This window comes from Ursus maritimus, unplaced genomic scaffold (genome assembly GCF_017311325.1).
Source record: "Ursus maritimus isolate PB19 unplaced genomic scaffold, ASM1731132v1 scaffold_15, whole genome shotgun sequence".
Taxonomy (NCBI): Eukaryota; Metazoa; Chordata; class Mammalia; order Carnivora; family Ursidae; genus Ursus; species Ursus maritimus.
The window spans coordinates 36,393,545-36,409,818 of record NW_024423897.1 but is presented as its reverse complement, the minus strand read 5'-3'; the positions used below and the strand labels follow the sequence as shown (position 1 = coordinate 36,409,818).

The window sequence follows — 16,274 nt, the reverse complement described above, 5'->3', positions numbered from 1 at the left end:
TCCTTCTGTCACTGGATTCATAGGCTTATTAACAGCCCTAGATCATTTGAGATCTGAATTCCAACGCTTACCTCAGTTTACCACTTCTTGTTCACTCATCTGTTTTTCCCCTGGAAACCCCTCAAGGGCAGAGACTGCACCTTATTCATCTTTGTTAAGACTTTAATAAACTTATTAAAATGTCATAGGTGACTCAGAAATGACTTCAAATTAGAAAGTCTTTACTGATTCTTACAGTAGTAATATATACTTTAAAGTGAAGATTACATAATGAGTGTGATTGCATAGCTAATATTATTTAATTGAATATTTCTGATGGTGCCTGAGAGGATTGTTGTTTAAGTCATCAAAGCCACATTTACAGCTATTTTCAGACTCCAGTAATAATGTCATTTAAAGAAATAGAAATTTAAATTACAGTTTTGCCTTCCGAGTAAAATATTTTTCAAAACCATTTTTTTTTCCGTTTAGATGAAGGCACTTGGTTATCTGTTATTGTATTGACCTCATGTAAAAACTCTAGCATGTATTTAAGCAGAAAAATGTATAAAATGAGTTTTAGTTTCACCATTCGAGAGAAATAAATGGGTGGAGCTCAGGATAGTAGAAAATCTCAACGTATTTACATGATCGAGTGGTTTTAGAGAGGAATGGTATATTGAAAAGAACATGGGATAATTAATAATATTAGATCATGATAATGCCTCTGATATTTCTTGTTTGTTTTTAATTCAATGCCAGTGTCTAATTATGGAAACTATTTTAATGCCTAGAGTTTCAAATGCCAAACTTAATAACTTTTCTCGCTTGGAGCCAACACTTCACCTTCTGGGTGTGCAGTTTGATCAGAATGTGGCCCACAACATCATCACGGAAAAGCCTGGGGCAGCAACAAAACTTTTGTATCAGTTGTACATTGTTCTTCAGAAAAAGAAGAAAAGTGGACTGACTGGAGTGGAGATACAATCCATGCAACCCCCGGCAAACGCCAGACAGCAAAGCATGAAAAGTGAGGCTTTCCGAGACGTAAGTACACAAAGAAACACGAGCATATCACAATGTAAGACTCAGGAAAGAAAATCGATAGTGACGTTGCCTTCTCGCAGAAGCCCCATTGGGTAGCTACGTCCCGTATGTATGCTCCTGGCCATACTTGAGTTTTGTTTTATATTAATATTTTCAATTCATTGATCCATTTTGGACGTCTCCCTCCATCCTATCCACATTGCCAGTAGTTTCTCGAATTCTGTTTGTTCTTAATCCGCAGTGTTTTTATGCCTTGCTCCTGTCTTTCCATTTCCGCCCCGTCATATCTGCTCAGATCCCTGCGTGAACTTCTCTAGCACCCTCCTAACGCGCCTCCCAGTCTTCCGGCTTTCCGCCGGAGCTCAGTCGACTGCTAGGTGAATCCTTCCTCAATTCCACTTGCACTGGTTCTTTTGCTCAGAAACCTTCCATTTTACACATATCCTCTCTCCAACCTGGACTGACATTCAAGATCTTTCACTAAACAATCTCAATCTGTCTTTCTGTGTTTCTTCATAGTCCTCAGCATAAAGTCTTTGTTTTTTCTTTCTTTCTTTCTTTCTTTTTTTTTTTAAGATTTTATTTATTTATTTGTTTATTTATTTGAGAGAGCATAGGCAGAGAGAGAAGCAGGCTCCCCGCTGAGCAGGGAGACCGATGTGGGACTCATTCCCAGGACCCTGAGATCAGGACCAGAGCTGGACGCAGACGCTTAACTGACTGAGCCACCCAGGCGCCCTGAGTCTTTATTTCTTCTACACTGATCCTCAGCCTGTCCTTGAATAGCTCTCGTATATTTCCGCTTTTCCCTCCCTTTCACCCAGGCTTACACTTCTCATCTCTCCTCTTCCACAAACTTTTCTCCATCCACTCCATTCCCAGCACACATGGATTCTTCCTGTGGAACTCCTAGGGCACGGGTAATTCTCATGCTCTGGTGGTAACGTCCTGCTGCTCATAGTGTTGGCTGACTTTCATGATTTATCTGTCATGCAGCCTCACAAGATTTTTAGTCCCTCCAATTCAAAGAATATGCCTGGCACAATGCTTTGAACGTTGCAAATACTCATCAAGTGTGTTTTGATTAATTGATACAACGTTTTAGTTGACAATTCTCTCCAGTTCCTGTTGCTGTTTCCTTATGGCAGATGAAGTACATTAACTTTTCCAGGCCTCTAGGATAATGGGGAGTGCTGCACTGATCCAGTGCGTTAAATGGAAATGGAAGTAATTAAATGTTTACATTAAACTTCTTCTTCTTTTTTTTTTTTAAAGATTTTATTTATTCGACAGAGGTAGAGACAGCCAGCGAGAGGGGGAACACAAGCAGGGGGAGTGGGAGAGGAAGAAGCAGGCTCATAGCAGAAGAGCCTGATATGGGGCTCGATCCCAGATCGCCGGGATCACGCCCTGAGCCGAAGGCAGACGCTTAACCGCTGTGCCACCCAGGCGCCCCTACATTAAACTTCTGAAGACACAATGACATAATAGATGTGAGGGGCTTCTCCACTTTCAGATTTGTTTATTCATAGCGGACGTCCTTACAGGCTGGGTGGCAGAAGGAGCTCAGCACCCACGGAGAGCTGGAAATTGGATCAGGCTGACAACCAAAGAGCCTGGTCTTGCCCTCTGCCTCCTTCAGTTGCAAAGCTGAGTAACTTTGGGCGAATCCCTGGAATACTCTCAGCCTCTATTTTCTCAGCTGCTGAAACAAGATTGATTATCTCTACCTTCTGGAGAGTCAGGCTTTATTTATTTATTTATTTTTAATCGTTTTAAGGAAGCAATATAGGAGCAAATCCTTGGTAAAGTATAAAACAGTTAACAGGAACAAGTGCTATAAGAGTTGTGTAGTCGAGGCCAACAAGAAGCCATTGTGTTTACTGTTGGCCATGGGGACCTCCCAGCGTCATGCATTGCTTAAACAAATATTTATCAGGCTCCTGTTGTATGGCAGGCAATCGCACAGCAGTTAACACAGGAAAAGTCCCCGCCCCCTCAGAGCTTCCATCCTCGGGAGAGAAAAATGTATCACTGGGATAGTGTAGAACATGGTGAGTTGAAGAGTAAACTGAGATGAGGCCGATGGGAGCATAGACTGTTCAATCAAGGAATGTGGGGGTAAGAACAGTGGCTGCGGAAGAGTAGCTCACGAAAAATGTGCGGTTATTTGCTTCCTTTATGGACATAGAGACTGGGACAGCTGGCTGGTTGAGAAAAAGAATCAGTGGCATGAGATGACTGGTATGAGAGCCAAGTGGAACAGGGTCCTCCGGGGAAGAAAGGAGGGTGCCGCTGATGGTCCAGGTGGGGAGGAGGTATCTCAGGAAGAACTGGACATGCCTTTTTCTTTGATTCCAGGTAGAGGCAAATGCAGGTGTCTTACATAATAATTGTAATGACTAAAATTTACTGATTGTACACAGCGAGGTGCAAAGCCCTGTTTCAGGTAGTGGATATATATATTATCTCCTTTGATCTTCACGATAGCCTGATAAGATACCTGTCTTTTATTATTGACATTTTACAGATGATGAAACCGAGGTGCAGAGGAGTTAAGTAACTTGCTCAACATAGTGCAGCTAGTAGGTGGTCAAGTTGATTCTAGAGGCACACACTTGACTGTAGGCTATATTATACCTCCGTGGGTATTTCTTGGCCTGGGGGAGGATAATAATTAAGCTGAGGACACAGATATGTGTTGAAGTAGAGAAGTGGGATGTTCAAGGACCTTACATTTTTGTTGCCTCTGAAGATGGAGGCCAAGCCATTTTTAATGAGGAGAAGAGCAGGAGGGTGAGCAGGGCTTAGAGTCAGCTGAAAGGTCCTGAAATGATTTTCTGAGTAAGTGCCCGGATCTGCTGAGGCGGTTTTAGAAGAGAAGGACCAAGAATGGATAAGAGTTCCACTTGAAAAAAAAATTTTTTTAAGTAAGTCTTCAGCTTTTAAGGAGATTACTTTTAGATATAAAAGTTTTAGTTAAATCCATTAGCCATATTGCTCTGTGCCCCATTTTACAATCATCTTTGAGGCTCATTTTCTTATACTGTTAGACTCTCATTTCCAGTCGCCTGGAAGTTTTAATGTTTCTTCACTTTTTAATAGGAAGTAGCTTAAGTTATAGAAGGAATCTGGCTCTTATATTATCTCTTATATTTTGAGTTGGCTTTCTAAGATTATTAATATGAAAATGTATTTCTCTAAGAATTCAAATACCATTCATTAAAAAATTAAACCCAGAAAAAAATAAAAATTAAACTCAGGGCAAAAAAATAGAAAAGTATATATGAAACTATTTTATAAGAAAGGACTCAAATCATGTTTTTATTGTTTTCATGTAAATTAAAGATATGAATGACTAGTATGGGGCTTGAATTTATTTTAACCATCAACAGTAGTAATTCATAGAAATTTTATTTTGAAGACAGATTTTATGTGTGCTTTTAATAACAACATACTTTTTACTTTCTAATGAAATCTTTTGAACTGCTTTCTCCATTTAGAGACTTAGAAACCTGATACCACGTCAAACTGATTTCAGTCTGATGTGGGTTACACACAGGTTTCAAGAAAAATATAAACACATGAAAGAAGATCTTGTCCGCATGCATTTTGAGAAACTTGAAAAATTTCAAAAACTCAAGGAAGAACAAAGATGTTTTAATATTGAAAAGGTTTTATAGTATGATTTTTCCAGAAATCCGTTAGCGCATAGTGTCTACTGTTTGCAGTTTATGTCTGTAGTACACATTGCATAAGCATTAATGTAGCGCCAGCCGCGTGTCCCTTTGACTCATGCCCCGCCCCGCTCTCACCTCTCTCTCTCACTCTCCCCTTTGCCCCATTCCCACTCCTGCCGTCACCTCTCCTTGTGACCAAGAGCAAAAACTGCCGTTCTCTGGAGTGACAGGACAAGTTGATCTCTTCTTAAGTTGTCCGGTAGAAATTAATGCTTCAGATGCATCAGCGTTGGGGGGCTGCTACTAACCACTCCGGTGAAGGCTTGTGACGACTGTCCCCACTAAGAGATGTAGCGTGGGCACTCCCCCTCTGTGTTCCCTCTTTTGCAATCCCTTGGTCTTCCTGTCCTGCCTCACTTATTCTCGTCCTGGCAATGTGGGATGATATTCTGCTCGCTTCCTTTTCCAAACCCCTTAAACATCTCTTGCCTTCTTTCTGGCCCTTCTTGCTTTGACTAACTCCCCACTGCTTCTCAAATTTCTCTGAAAATCTTGAATGATCTCCTATGCCTTTAAGTACACGAGAACATGATGGTGTGTGGAATCATTAAAGATTTTCAAGAGAATTTCAGGTGACTACGTATATGGAATGTGTAAACTACAGGCAAAGAATTATAATTCTTCTCTTTGCACTATAAATTACTTTTTAAACTCATATATTGAGAATGATAAGAAATGAACATATCCTGAATGTAGTCAGACCCCCTGTGCAGAGGGAAGGAAAGATGAGAGACAAACTCTGGAAGATCTTATGATCTCATTACTTGCCAGAGAGTAGATAAAGCACTGGGCTTCCCCTCGTATTGCATGGTAAGCAGACAAGGCACTCTTAAAGTAGAGTTTAAGACCAAGTGCTAGGGCTCTAATTTTTAAGGAACCAGCCCGTCTGACTTTGATGTGCTAAATGGAATGCAGAAAGTGTCCCAAGAAAGTTGGGAGAAAGGAAAGATGAAACCATTAAATCTGAAATAAATTATGTTAAAAATGATAGGAAGCAAGGGTGCCTGGGTGGCTTGGTCACTTAAACATCCAGTTCTTGATTTCAGCTCAGGTCATGATCTCAGGGTCGTGAGATCAAGCCCCACGGTGGGTTCCGTGCTAGGCATGCAACCTGCTCCTTCTCTTCTCCTCTTCCCCCACCCTAACCCCCTGCTTGTGCTCTCTCTCTCTCTCACTTAAAAAAAAAAAGATGGTAGGGAGCAAATAGGACAAAAGGGAGAGCCTGTGTCTTCCTGGTTTTCTTAAGAAGAACAGATCAACATATTGCAACTACATAAAAATTCATATGTTGGAAAGTAAAATGAAGAAAAATTTTAAGTTATTTATAATTTTTGACTTTTTAGTGGTTAATTGAAGTTTCTTTGGATATAGGAAAAATGATCTTATTAGTTCTAATATGATATTTTAGTAACAAAATCATGATTACTTTTACATGTTATTTCTTAAGTCATCTATTCTTTAAAATATTTTGTCTGATTTTCACGATTTTTTTTCTTTCACTTCTGCTTATATTCTACTTAAAATAATTACTCCCGGGTCGAGAAGAGATGATCTAATAATGGCGTCACATAATTCAATATTTAATTCAATATTTGAAGTAGCCTCTGAGCTCATTGTTTAATTGTGACTGAGTTTTAGGGAAGTTTGTCATATCTCCTGGGTTCCCCAGAAGTCGTCCTAGTGACCATCTCCTAGATGGAATTTTCTTTCAGACCATCTTTAGAGACAGCATTTTCTCTTTACATTATTGGGTAGGTCCGAAGGTAGAATTAGGAAAGAATTATATTCTTTGTATCTAAGGCGCCTTTATTATTCTTTTAGTGTCACCACCTAGAATGAAGATACACATCTGATAGGCATAATTTGAGGATTCTGAAATTGTAGTGTTTGTTTTTTTTTCTGACATTTATTTATTTATTTGACAGAGAGAGAGAGGGAGAGAGTGAGAGAGAGAGCACAGGCAGGGGGAATGGCAGGCAGAGGGAGAGGGAGAAGTAGGCTCCCCACTGAGCAGAGAGCCCCGTGTGGGGCTTGATGCCAGGATCCTGGGATCATGACCTGAGCCGAAGGCAGATGCTTAACCAACTGAGCCACCCAGGTGCCCCCCAGAATTGTGTTTTAATATCATACTTTTCAAAACGAGTCATACTGATACCTGCTCCTAACCTAATTACACAGTTGTGACACCTAGTCCATTGGTAAATTTCTGAGTTTTGAAAAATGTATTTATGTGTACCTGTGAGTGTGTAACATAGCCTGTTATTCTGATGAGTGGAACAACTAAAGTAACGTCTGTGGGATATTCAGCAACGCTTGAGCAGAAGACGACAAAACGAAATAATGGCCAAAATCCAAGCAGCTATCATACAGATTCCGAAACCTGCACCAAATCGTACTTTGAGAGCACTTGAGGCCCAAAAAATGATGAAAAAGAAAAAAGAGGCAGAGGTAAGTGATAATCCTTTAATTAGGTGTTATGTTAATCTTAATGAAAAAATGATCTTTCTCTAAAATATAGAGAGAGAATGCCCCCAACTTCTTAGCTCCTTTTCAAATTATTGGTGGCAGAGTTCCTTCTCATTCAAAACCCCTCTACTGTGAGCATTTCTAATCCATATTATCCTGTTATTTGTTCAGAATGAGAGAATGTATCTGTAGGTCAGGGATAAGAAACTCATATTAAATGACAGTACCAATCTGGACTCCTGTGTTGAGAAAGATTCTGTGGTCACTACAGAAATATTCTAGAATGGTGCTGCTGTGATGGGTCATAATCACCATGGGGACAGAGGTGTCAATCAAGGTACACATACCATATATATGCCATTCCTACTATATAGTTTTACTCAATTCCTTCTCACCATGCTGCACTATTTTTCTGTGAGTACCAGAAATATTAAGTGGTTTGCTTGCTATCAGTATATTTAAATTTAAGATACCTACACTAGTGATATTTTATTAGACCATACCAGCTGTCAGTCATTCCAGGATACCATCTGCTTATATTTCATAGGGGAGCGGTACTAAATTTTGATACTAATTCCTGCAGTCTACACTGCATTCTGCTACAGTGATTATTAATGATATTCTCTCCTGGGACCTCAGGAAAAGAATAATAGCTACCATTTATTGAGCATCTGCTATATGTCAGACTGTGGGTTGGCCACTTCACATTATCTTTCATTTGCAAATAACTCTCCAAGTAGGGTATTATTTCCCCCAATTTCTAAATAAGGAAACTGAGACTCGGAAAGCCACTGTTTCACTCTGGTCCCATACCTGGTCCACAGGATGGTAAAGCAGAGATTGACAGGTCTCTCTGATATCTAAATCCATTGCATTTTATGTTAATCCACATTTCTTTATTTTTAATATTTTTAAATATTTTTTATTATATTATGTTAGTCATCATACAGTACATCCCTGGTTTTTGATGTAAAGTTTGATGATTCATTAGTTGCATATAACACCCAGTGCACCATGCAATACGTGCCCTCCTTACTACCCATCACCAGCCTATCCCATTCCCCCACCCCCTCCCCCCTGAAGCCCTCAGTTTGTTTCTCAGAGTCCATAGTCTCTCATGCTTCATTCCCCCTTCTGATTACCCCCCCTTTCTTTATCCCTTTAAAAAATATCCTGTCCTTGGGTTCTGAAGGATACTACCCATAGAGGTTTTTTTAGATCCAAATTTTAGGAAAGTATTTAATTCTTATATTTTTCTGAGGTGATTAAAGTTTATTAATAAGGATTTTCAGTAGACAAAGGATGAGGTAAACTAATCTTCAGAGAGCAAAATCATAGCATAAATAAGGATGCACAAGAAATGTTCAAACATCCAAGACAACAATTTTTGGAGAAGCATTTATATGCCCAAAAAAATGCTTATTCATCTTTAAAAGAATCGCAAATAAAAATCCATGGCCCGAGACTCTTTGATAATCTTCATTCTTATTAAATGGCCTTTGTTGCAGTGTCAGAGCTAGAATTGTGAATGGAACGATTCAGGTAAGGCAGCTTTCACACTCTTTTAGGTATATTTAGCCTCAGCTAAAAGTAATGAATCAGAATTATAAAAACATTCTAGAATGCAGCCTTTTATATCTTGCCTCCTAATTAGCCTGAATTAGTAGTGCATGCCACCTTGAAAATTTCTTAAGTGAATGTGGTAAATGAAGATTTTCAATGGCTTTTAGAGATAGAAAACTAATAATGAATTTTCTTTAAAGGATGTGGCTAATGAGATTAAGAAATTTGAAGCCTTAATAAAAAAGGATCTCCAGGCCAAAGAAAGGTGAGATGTGAATTACTTTAACAATCACAGAACTGCATTCTGTTCTACCTGTAACTTTTAAATTCTCAGAAATAGTTTATGGGGAATAGCTGCTCCAAAGATCTTTTTACTTTGTGGAAGCTTCATTAAGAGAGTATATGAAAGAAGGTAAGTGAGCTAAGATTCAGATTAGTTGTTCGTTAACAACTTTTGTAAAGATCAGGAGGGAAAGTGGCCATTATGAGATGGGAAGTTATTTTCTTTTTCTATGCTATGCTTACTGTCCTAAGTTCATACACTTTTTAAGCATTTATGAAAATTGTTTCAAGTTACCACTAATTTAAATTTGTCATAAAGCCTTTATTAGACACTCGTTGGTTTCTTTCATGTTGTGTGCTCAGCATTTAGCATAGGGAGCAGCAGTAAAATTTGTCGAATGAGTTTAACTGTCACTGAAATGGTCAGTTCGGTGAGTTTATTGAAAAAAGTGCCTGGTTAATGGGCTTCATTTGCCTAAAGATAAAGAGCCTCTCCCCTTTTCTTTCCTATTAGGAGTCACTGACTCACAGAAGATAATTGAGTCGGGTCTGCATAGGTGGGAGCAACTTGAGGTCTTCCACATTTTTAAATGGGAACTTTCCAAATTCTGCTCACTCACATATTATGGAATATGAACGAAGTCTCTGTTAAGGAAGAAAAACTGACACATATTATATAAATCAGTTCCATATTAATATTTCTGAGGAAGAAACAGAGTCAAATGAGGAGAAGTAGGAAAAAGAAGAAGAGGTGGTGAGGAAATCAGGTGTGGAAGGAAAATAAAGCAAAATGAAGAATGTACCCTCTGCAGAGACTTTTGATGCCCTATTCTGATTCCCACTGCCATTTATCAGTGCTGCTTCAGACTAAAGAATACACAACCCAAGCCTACCCACCCAACAACCAAACCCCACCACACCACCCCTGACTGGGCAGTGAAACCGCTGGATTTCTTCCAACTCTTTCACTCATCTCACCGGCCACTCACTCTGGAGTGATAAGCAGATGGTGCTCACCAGAGCAACCATCTTAGAATATTGAAATACTTTTGTTACTTTAGGTGAATGGGATTCCCTGTAGCTCTATGGCCGGTCCCTTTCCTGGGACCCCTGAATTTCCACACAATTTAGCAACCAGAATTAACACCAAACATAGCAGTGGCCCCTAATTCCTGCACCAGCACCCATTTTGATCCGTTCGTGTCCTTGCCACGTCAGTTGTTAAATGTTTTAAACATCATCCTGTACAATACGGCTGTGAACATTCATTCTGCTTGCTGTTACTGCCTTTGCCAACCCATCTGGAACCAATCAATTAGTTTTAGAAACCCCAAACAAGAGCGGGTTAAATTAGATGTAAGTTCACCTCTCTCTCATGTAATAGAAACCAGAATGTAAGCAGCTCGGGGCATCTGCTGGCACTCCAAAGTCATCAAGGACTGAGGCCTTCCTTTAGCTCCACTGACCTATTGTGTAGTTTTTGTCCTCAAATTCACATTCACAATACAAGATGGCTCCTGGGGCTCTTGCCATTTGGCCCACATTCTAGATATAAGGAAGGAAGATAGGCAAAAAGCAGTTATCTGAAAGAGCTGAAATAGTTACTTGAAGAACCTTCCCAGAAATCCCTGGGAACATTCGTGCTTATGTTTTATTGGCCAGAATTCTGTCACATGGCCACACTTAGCAGAATGGGAGGCTGGGAAATGTAGTCTTTAGCTGGGTACATTGTTTTCCTGAATAAACCTGGGGCTCTGATTTGAGGAAAAAGGGAAATAGCTGTGTCTATCACAGGTTCTTTTTCTGCAGAAGCCTCTACTTGGTCTTGCCAGAGATTAACATTGGGGGGCCATGAAATATAGACATCCTCACTTCGATTCTCAGAGCAGTAGGATAGCGCCTGGGGTAGCCAAACTCCCTGGACCAGTCACCAGTGACTGTGAAGCTTCCTCTGGGATTCCAAATCCCTCTCACTATGCTGCACAAAGGGCATTTTCTCTAAAGGCCCCAAATAAAGAATGTTGGGAAGCACGGGTCTGGAGCAAACTTTTAAAGAAAACAAAAGTTATGCTACAGTATGGCCTTTGTTAAGCCCCTTTATTAATCCTTGCATTAGTTGATTCTGATTTTTTAGCTTAGAATCAAGCATGTTCTGGGCTCTTTCAAAAACTTCACACTCCTTGATTCCACAGAGCACTAAAATCTCATAAATTGACCATAAGGAGCAATTTCTGCAGCTGCTGGTTTCACAGCCTGCTCCTCAAACAGTTCCTCAGGGATGGCCCCTCAAAGTCCATCTTTTGTCTTTTGTGGAAGAACGATACATTGTCTCGGTGAGAGCAATGCACAATTTCCCATGGCTTGCTTTTCCCTCACATGCACAGTCTTTATTTTCTAACAGAAATAATAAATGCTGCCTCCTGCTTTTTTTTTTTTTTAAGCTGAGATTGTTGGCTGCTGTAATTTGACACTCGGATCCGTAGATTTACTTTAGATTCTTCCTAGCAATTGCTTGTTAAATATACACAAATTTGTCCAAGGTTCCAATTACTAGTAATTCATACACACCCAATTATTAACTCTGTGGAGGCCTGACAAGCAGATATAGAGCAAACATAATTATTGCCCTCAAGAAACCCACATCTAGGAAAGCAAGTATTTATTCAAGTAAATATCATGTACGTTTCTTCAGACCTTAATTGGAATGAGACAGCAGATGGATGGGTGGAGGACAGACTGATTGATAGATAAAGAAGAAGCAACATATTATGTGTTTTAAGCCATGTGCAATCCAAAGCAAATTCTTTTAAACAACACATTTGAGGGATGCCTGGGTGGTTTAGTTGGTTCAGCAGCTGCCTTCGGCTCAGGTCATGATCCTGGGGTCCCGGGATTGAGTCCTGCATTAGGCTTCTTACTCGGCGGGCAGCCTGATTCTCCCTCTGCTGCTGCTCCCCTGCTTGTGCTCTTTCTCTTTCTGACAAATAAATAAAAAATCTTTAAAGCAACATTTGAGTAAAAACATAATAAAAATTTTAAAGGATGGTCTAAAAAGTTATGCCACATAATTTTTGTAAGTACTTATTTGTTCTAATTCTTAATAAATAGGGTTAAACTCTGTATTTGATCTTACTGAGGCTTTGGTAGCTACACAATTTCTGCTCAAAGACTCTTAGTGACAAGATACAACTGAAGGTTGACCCCTGCTGATAAAATAACCAGAATTTCAGTGTGTGATTTTTTTTTTTTTTTAAGAATTACTCTGTATCTTACTTCTTGACATATCATTTGAAGTTGATCGTACATCAGCTACATGTCAGGACTATGAGGCACCAGAACAGGGAGGAGTGTAACAGGACACTCTTCTTATGAGCTCAGAGTTCATCTGGGAGCAGCAAATGTACAAATAATGAACTATAATACCATATGATCTATACTATAGACGTGCAATTGTTACCTCATTAAACATGAATTAACTATGCTTTTATAAGAATACTTCTCTCTGTGCAGGAATTGATGACAGTTTAGTTCCTACATATCATTAATGTGTCCTTGGCTTTTGGATAAGATAGTAAGTTGTATTTTAAACTGAATACATTAATAAATTATAACATGAAAAATATTTATAATATTAAAACATTATTTATTGACAGGTAACAAGGTATATCTTTTACCATGTACTGTTGTATTCTGTTTATTTTGTGAAGAGGTATGCAGATGAGAATTGATTATTTGATCCTTATATACATAAAAATGTATCTTTTACTTCCAAAGATAACTTTTGAATGAATCTGTAAATTCTTGTCCTAAGCCACCATTGTCCCACCAAATTGAGTGTATTTGCCTTCTGTTGGTAACACCACCAGGCTTTTCCTGATCCTTTAACTTTGGACATGAGGTAAGACAGGAACCAATGTAGGCCTTCTTACTTGGGTCTCCAGGACTCGGTCAAGAGGCGAGGTCAGTCTTGTGCTGGCCAGTGTGGCATGATGAGCAAGGCATTTTTCAGCTGCCAAGCTTCCAGTAAGAGGTGGGCCACTGGTCTCAGCATTCAGAAAGTTATTGGGAGTTCATAGAGCAATTTGCATTTGCATGGGGGAGTGGAGGGCTGTTGTGGATGGAGCCATCCACAGAAGCAGCCATCCATGGAAGCACTCTCAGTGTCCTGACGTTAGGACTACAGGTGTGCCTTCCCTGACACTTTGGTTATCAATAATGTGCTTACTCTTGATTCAAAACATGGGAGGCAAGAGGCCTAGAGCCAGCAGGCAGAAGAGGGAGAGAACCTCAGATCCCTGGGCACAATGAAGATCATGAGAAGTGAAAGAACAAGTAGGCAGTAGGCTTAGAAAAAAGGCTATGCTAATGGCCTCCCAACATAGAGTCCAGAAATGCGCCAAATGGAATCTAATGATAAGCTATGGGTGTCACAATGAAGTTCTAATATTTGCTTTAATGCTTGTATTAGTAAAGTAACAGCATTCAAGGGAGAATTTTCCTGAGGTCTTCCTCCATAGTCACAAGGAGTGGCATGTGATTGCATTGATTTTTTAAAAATCTAAATAAAATTATTATCCTTAGTGCCTCCAAGACTTCTTTAGAAACAGCAGGCCAGACAACTACTGATTTGTTAAACACTTATTCGGATGATGACTATATTAAAAAAATCCAAAAGCGCCTTGAGGAAGATGCTTTTGCACGAGAGCAAAGGGAGAAAAGACGGCGGAGACTGTTAATGGACCAGTTAATAGCCCATGAAGCACAAGAGGTAAAATATTTAGATATTGCTTGAATAATAGTGCTGGAAAGTTTGCAAAATTTAGTCTTTTATACATACATATATGTATCTTCTTTATTTATTACCTGTTACTCTGAATCAAATGTCAACAGAACACATTCACATCATCACAGCAAATACACTCAGAAAAAGAAATCTACAAAAAACCATTTACTAAGTAATCTGAAATCTGGTAATGGTATACAACATCATGAATGGACTTAATACCACTGAATTGTACCCTTAAAAAATGGTTGAGATGGTAAATTTTACATCAGGTGTATTTTCCCACAATTAAAAAAAAAAATACTGATCAAAAAGGAACCTAAAATATGTCAACCATATGTATCTATTGTTGATTTTGGAGGTAAGAGGAAACTTTTGAGGTATACTTGATAAAAAAATTGTATATATTTAATGTGTACAATGTGGTGTTTTGATATATGTATACATTGTGAAATGATTGCCATAATGGAACTAATTGACACATGCATCACCTCACATAGTTAAATTTTTTGTGTGTTAGGTGAGAACACTTAAGATCTACTTGTATAAGTTCAACTTTTTTAGATTGACATGTAAGTGGAATTATGCAGTGTTTATAGTTTTACATCTGACTTTACGTTACTTACCATAATGTCTTCCAGGTTCATCCATGTTGTCACAAATGGCAAAATTTCCTTCTTCTTTAAGGCTTAATAATATGCCATTGTGTGTATACTCCACATTTTCTTTATTCATTTATCAATCAAGGGACACTGAGGTTTTCCCATATCGTGGCTATTGTGAATAGTGCTGCATTGACTATGGGGATGCAGACATCTCTCTGAGATATTGATTTCATTTCCTTTGGATGTGTACCCAGAAGTGGGATTGCTGGATCATATGCTAGTTCTATTCATAATTGTTTTGAGGAACCACCATATTGTTTTCCATAGAGGCTGTGCCAGTTTACATGTCCAGCAGCAGTTTTTGAGGGTTCCCTTTTCTCAACATCGTTGCCAGCACTTGGTATTTCTTGTGTTGTTGTTGTTGTTTTTTAATGTGATAACCATCATAACAGATGTGAAGTTATATGTTATTATGGTTTTGATGTGCATTTCCCTGTAATTAGTGATGTTGAGGACCTTTTTCATATACCTATTGGCCATTTGTTTGGCTTCTTTTAAGAAGTGTCTATTCGGGTCCTTTGCCCATTTTTAAATTGGGTTATTTGGTTTTTTTTTTTTTTTGCTATTGAGTTGTTTGAATTTCTTATATACTTTGGATATCAACCAAATGTACATTTGCAAATATTTTCTCCCATTCTGTACATTGCCCCTTCACTCTTTTGATGTCTCCTTTACTGTGTAGAAGCTTTTTAGTTAGATTTAATCTTACTTATATATGTTTGTTTTTGTTTCCCGTGCTTTGGGGGGTCATATTAAAAAGAAAAAATCATTGCTTTAACCAGTGTCAAGAAGTTTTTTACCCTATACTTTCTTCTAGTAGGTTTATAGTTTTGGGTCTTATGTGTAAGTCTTTAATCCATTTTGAGTGGATTTTTGTATACAGCGTGAGTTAAGGGAACATATTCATTCTTCGGCATGTGGACATCCAATTTTTCCAGCACCACTTGTTGAAGAGACTGTCCTGCCCCCATTATGTAGCCTTGGCACTCTTGTTGAAGATCAGCTGACTGTACAAGCATGAATTTATTTCTGCGCTCTCTATTCTATTCCATTGGTCTATATATCTGTTTTTATGTCAGTATCCTACTCTTTTGAATACTGTGACTTTGTAAAACATTTCAAAATCAGAAAGTGTGATGCCTACAGTTCTGTTCCTCTTGCTCAAGATTGCCCTGGCTATTTGGAGTCGTTTATAGTTCCATATGAATTTTAGTATTTTTTTACTTCTGTGAAAAATGCTATTGGAAATTTGATAGTAATTTTATTAAATCTGTAGATTACTTTAGGTATTATGGACATTTTATCATTATTAAGTCTTCCAATCCATGAACATGGGATATCTTTCCATCTGTTTGTGTATTCTTCAATTCCTTTCATCAATGTTTTATAGTTTTTAGTGCAAAGATCTTTTACCTCCTTAGTTGAATTTATTCCTAAATATTTTATTATTTTTGATGCTATTATGAATGGGATTTTCTTAATTTCTTTTTCAGATTATTCATTGTATATAGGAACACATTTTTATATACGTGATTTTTATACATTGATTTTGTATCCTGCAACTTTACTGAAATTGTTTTTCAGTTTGAACAGATTTTTTGTGTTGCTGTTGTTGTCTTTAGAGTTTTCTGTATGTAAAATCATACCATATGCAAACAGAGACGATTTTACTTTTTCCTTTCTAATCTGGCTGCCTTTTATTCTTTTTCTTGTTGATGGTGCTGGCTAAGACTTCCAGTACTATGTTGA

The 16,274-nt window shown here is 38.4% G+C and overlaps 1 protein-coding gene across 1 annotated transcript in view; it reads left to right on the top strand.

The window, feature by feature from the left end:
• LOC103664855 (sperm flagellar protein 2) overlaps positions 1-16,274 on the top strand; it is a 179,746-nt gene that overhangs the window by 16,124 nt on the left and 147,348 nt on the right. Inside the window, 5 exon segments of the mRNA XM_040630627.1 lie at positions 774-1,026; positions 4,530-4,700; positions 7,074-7,214; positions 8,996-9,060; positions 13,659-13,845. Of these exon segments, the coding sequence (XP_040486561.1) occupies positions 774-1,026; positions 4,530-4,700; positions 7,074-7,214; positions 8,996-9,060; positions 13,659-13,845 (817 nt within the window).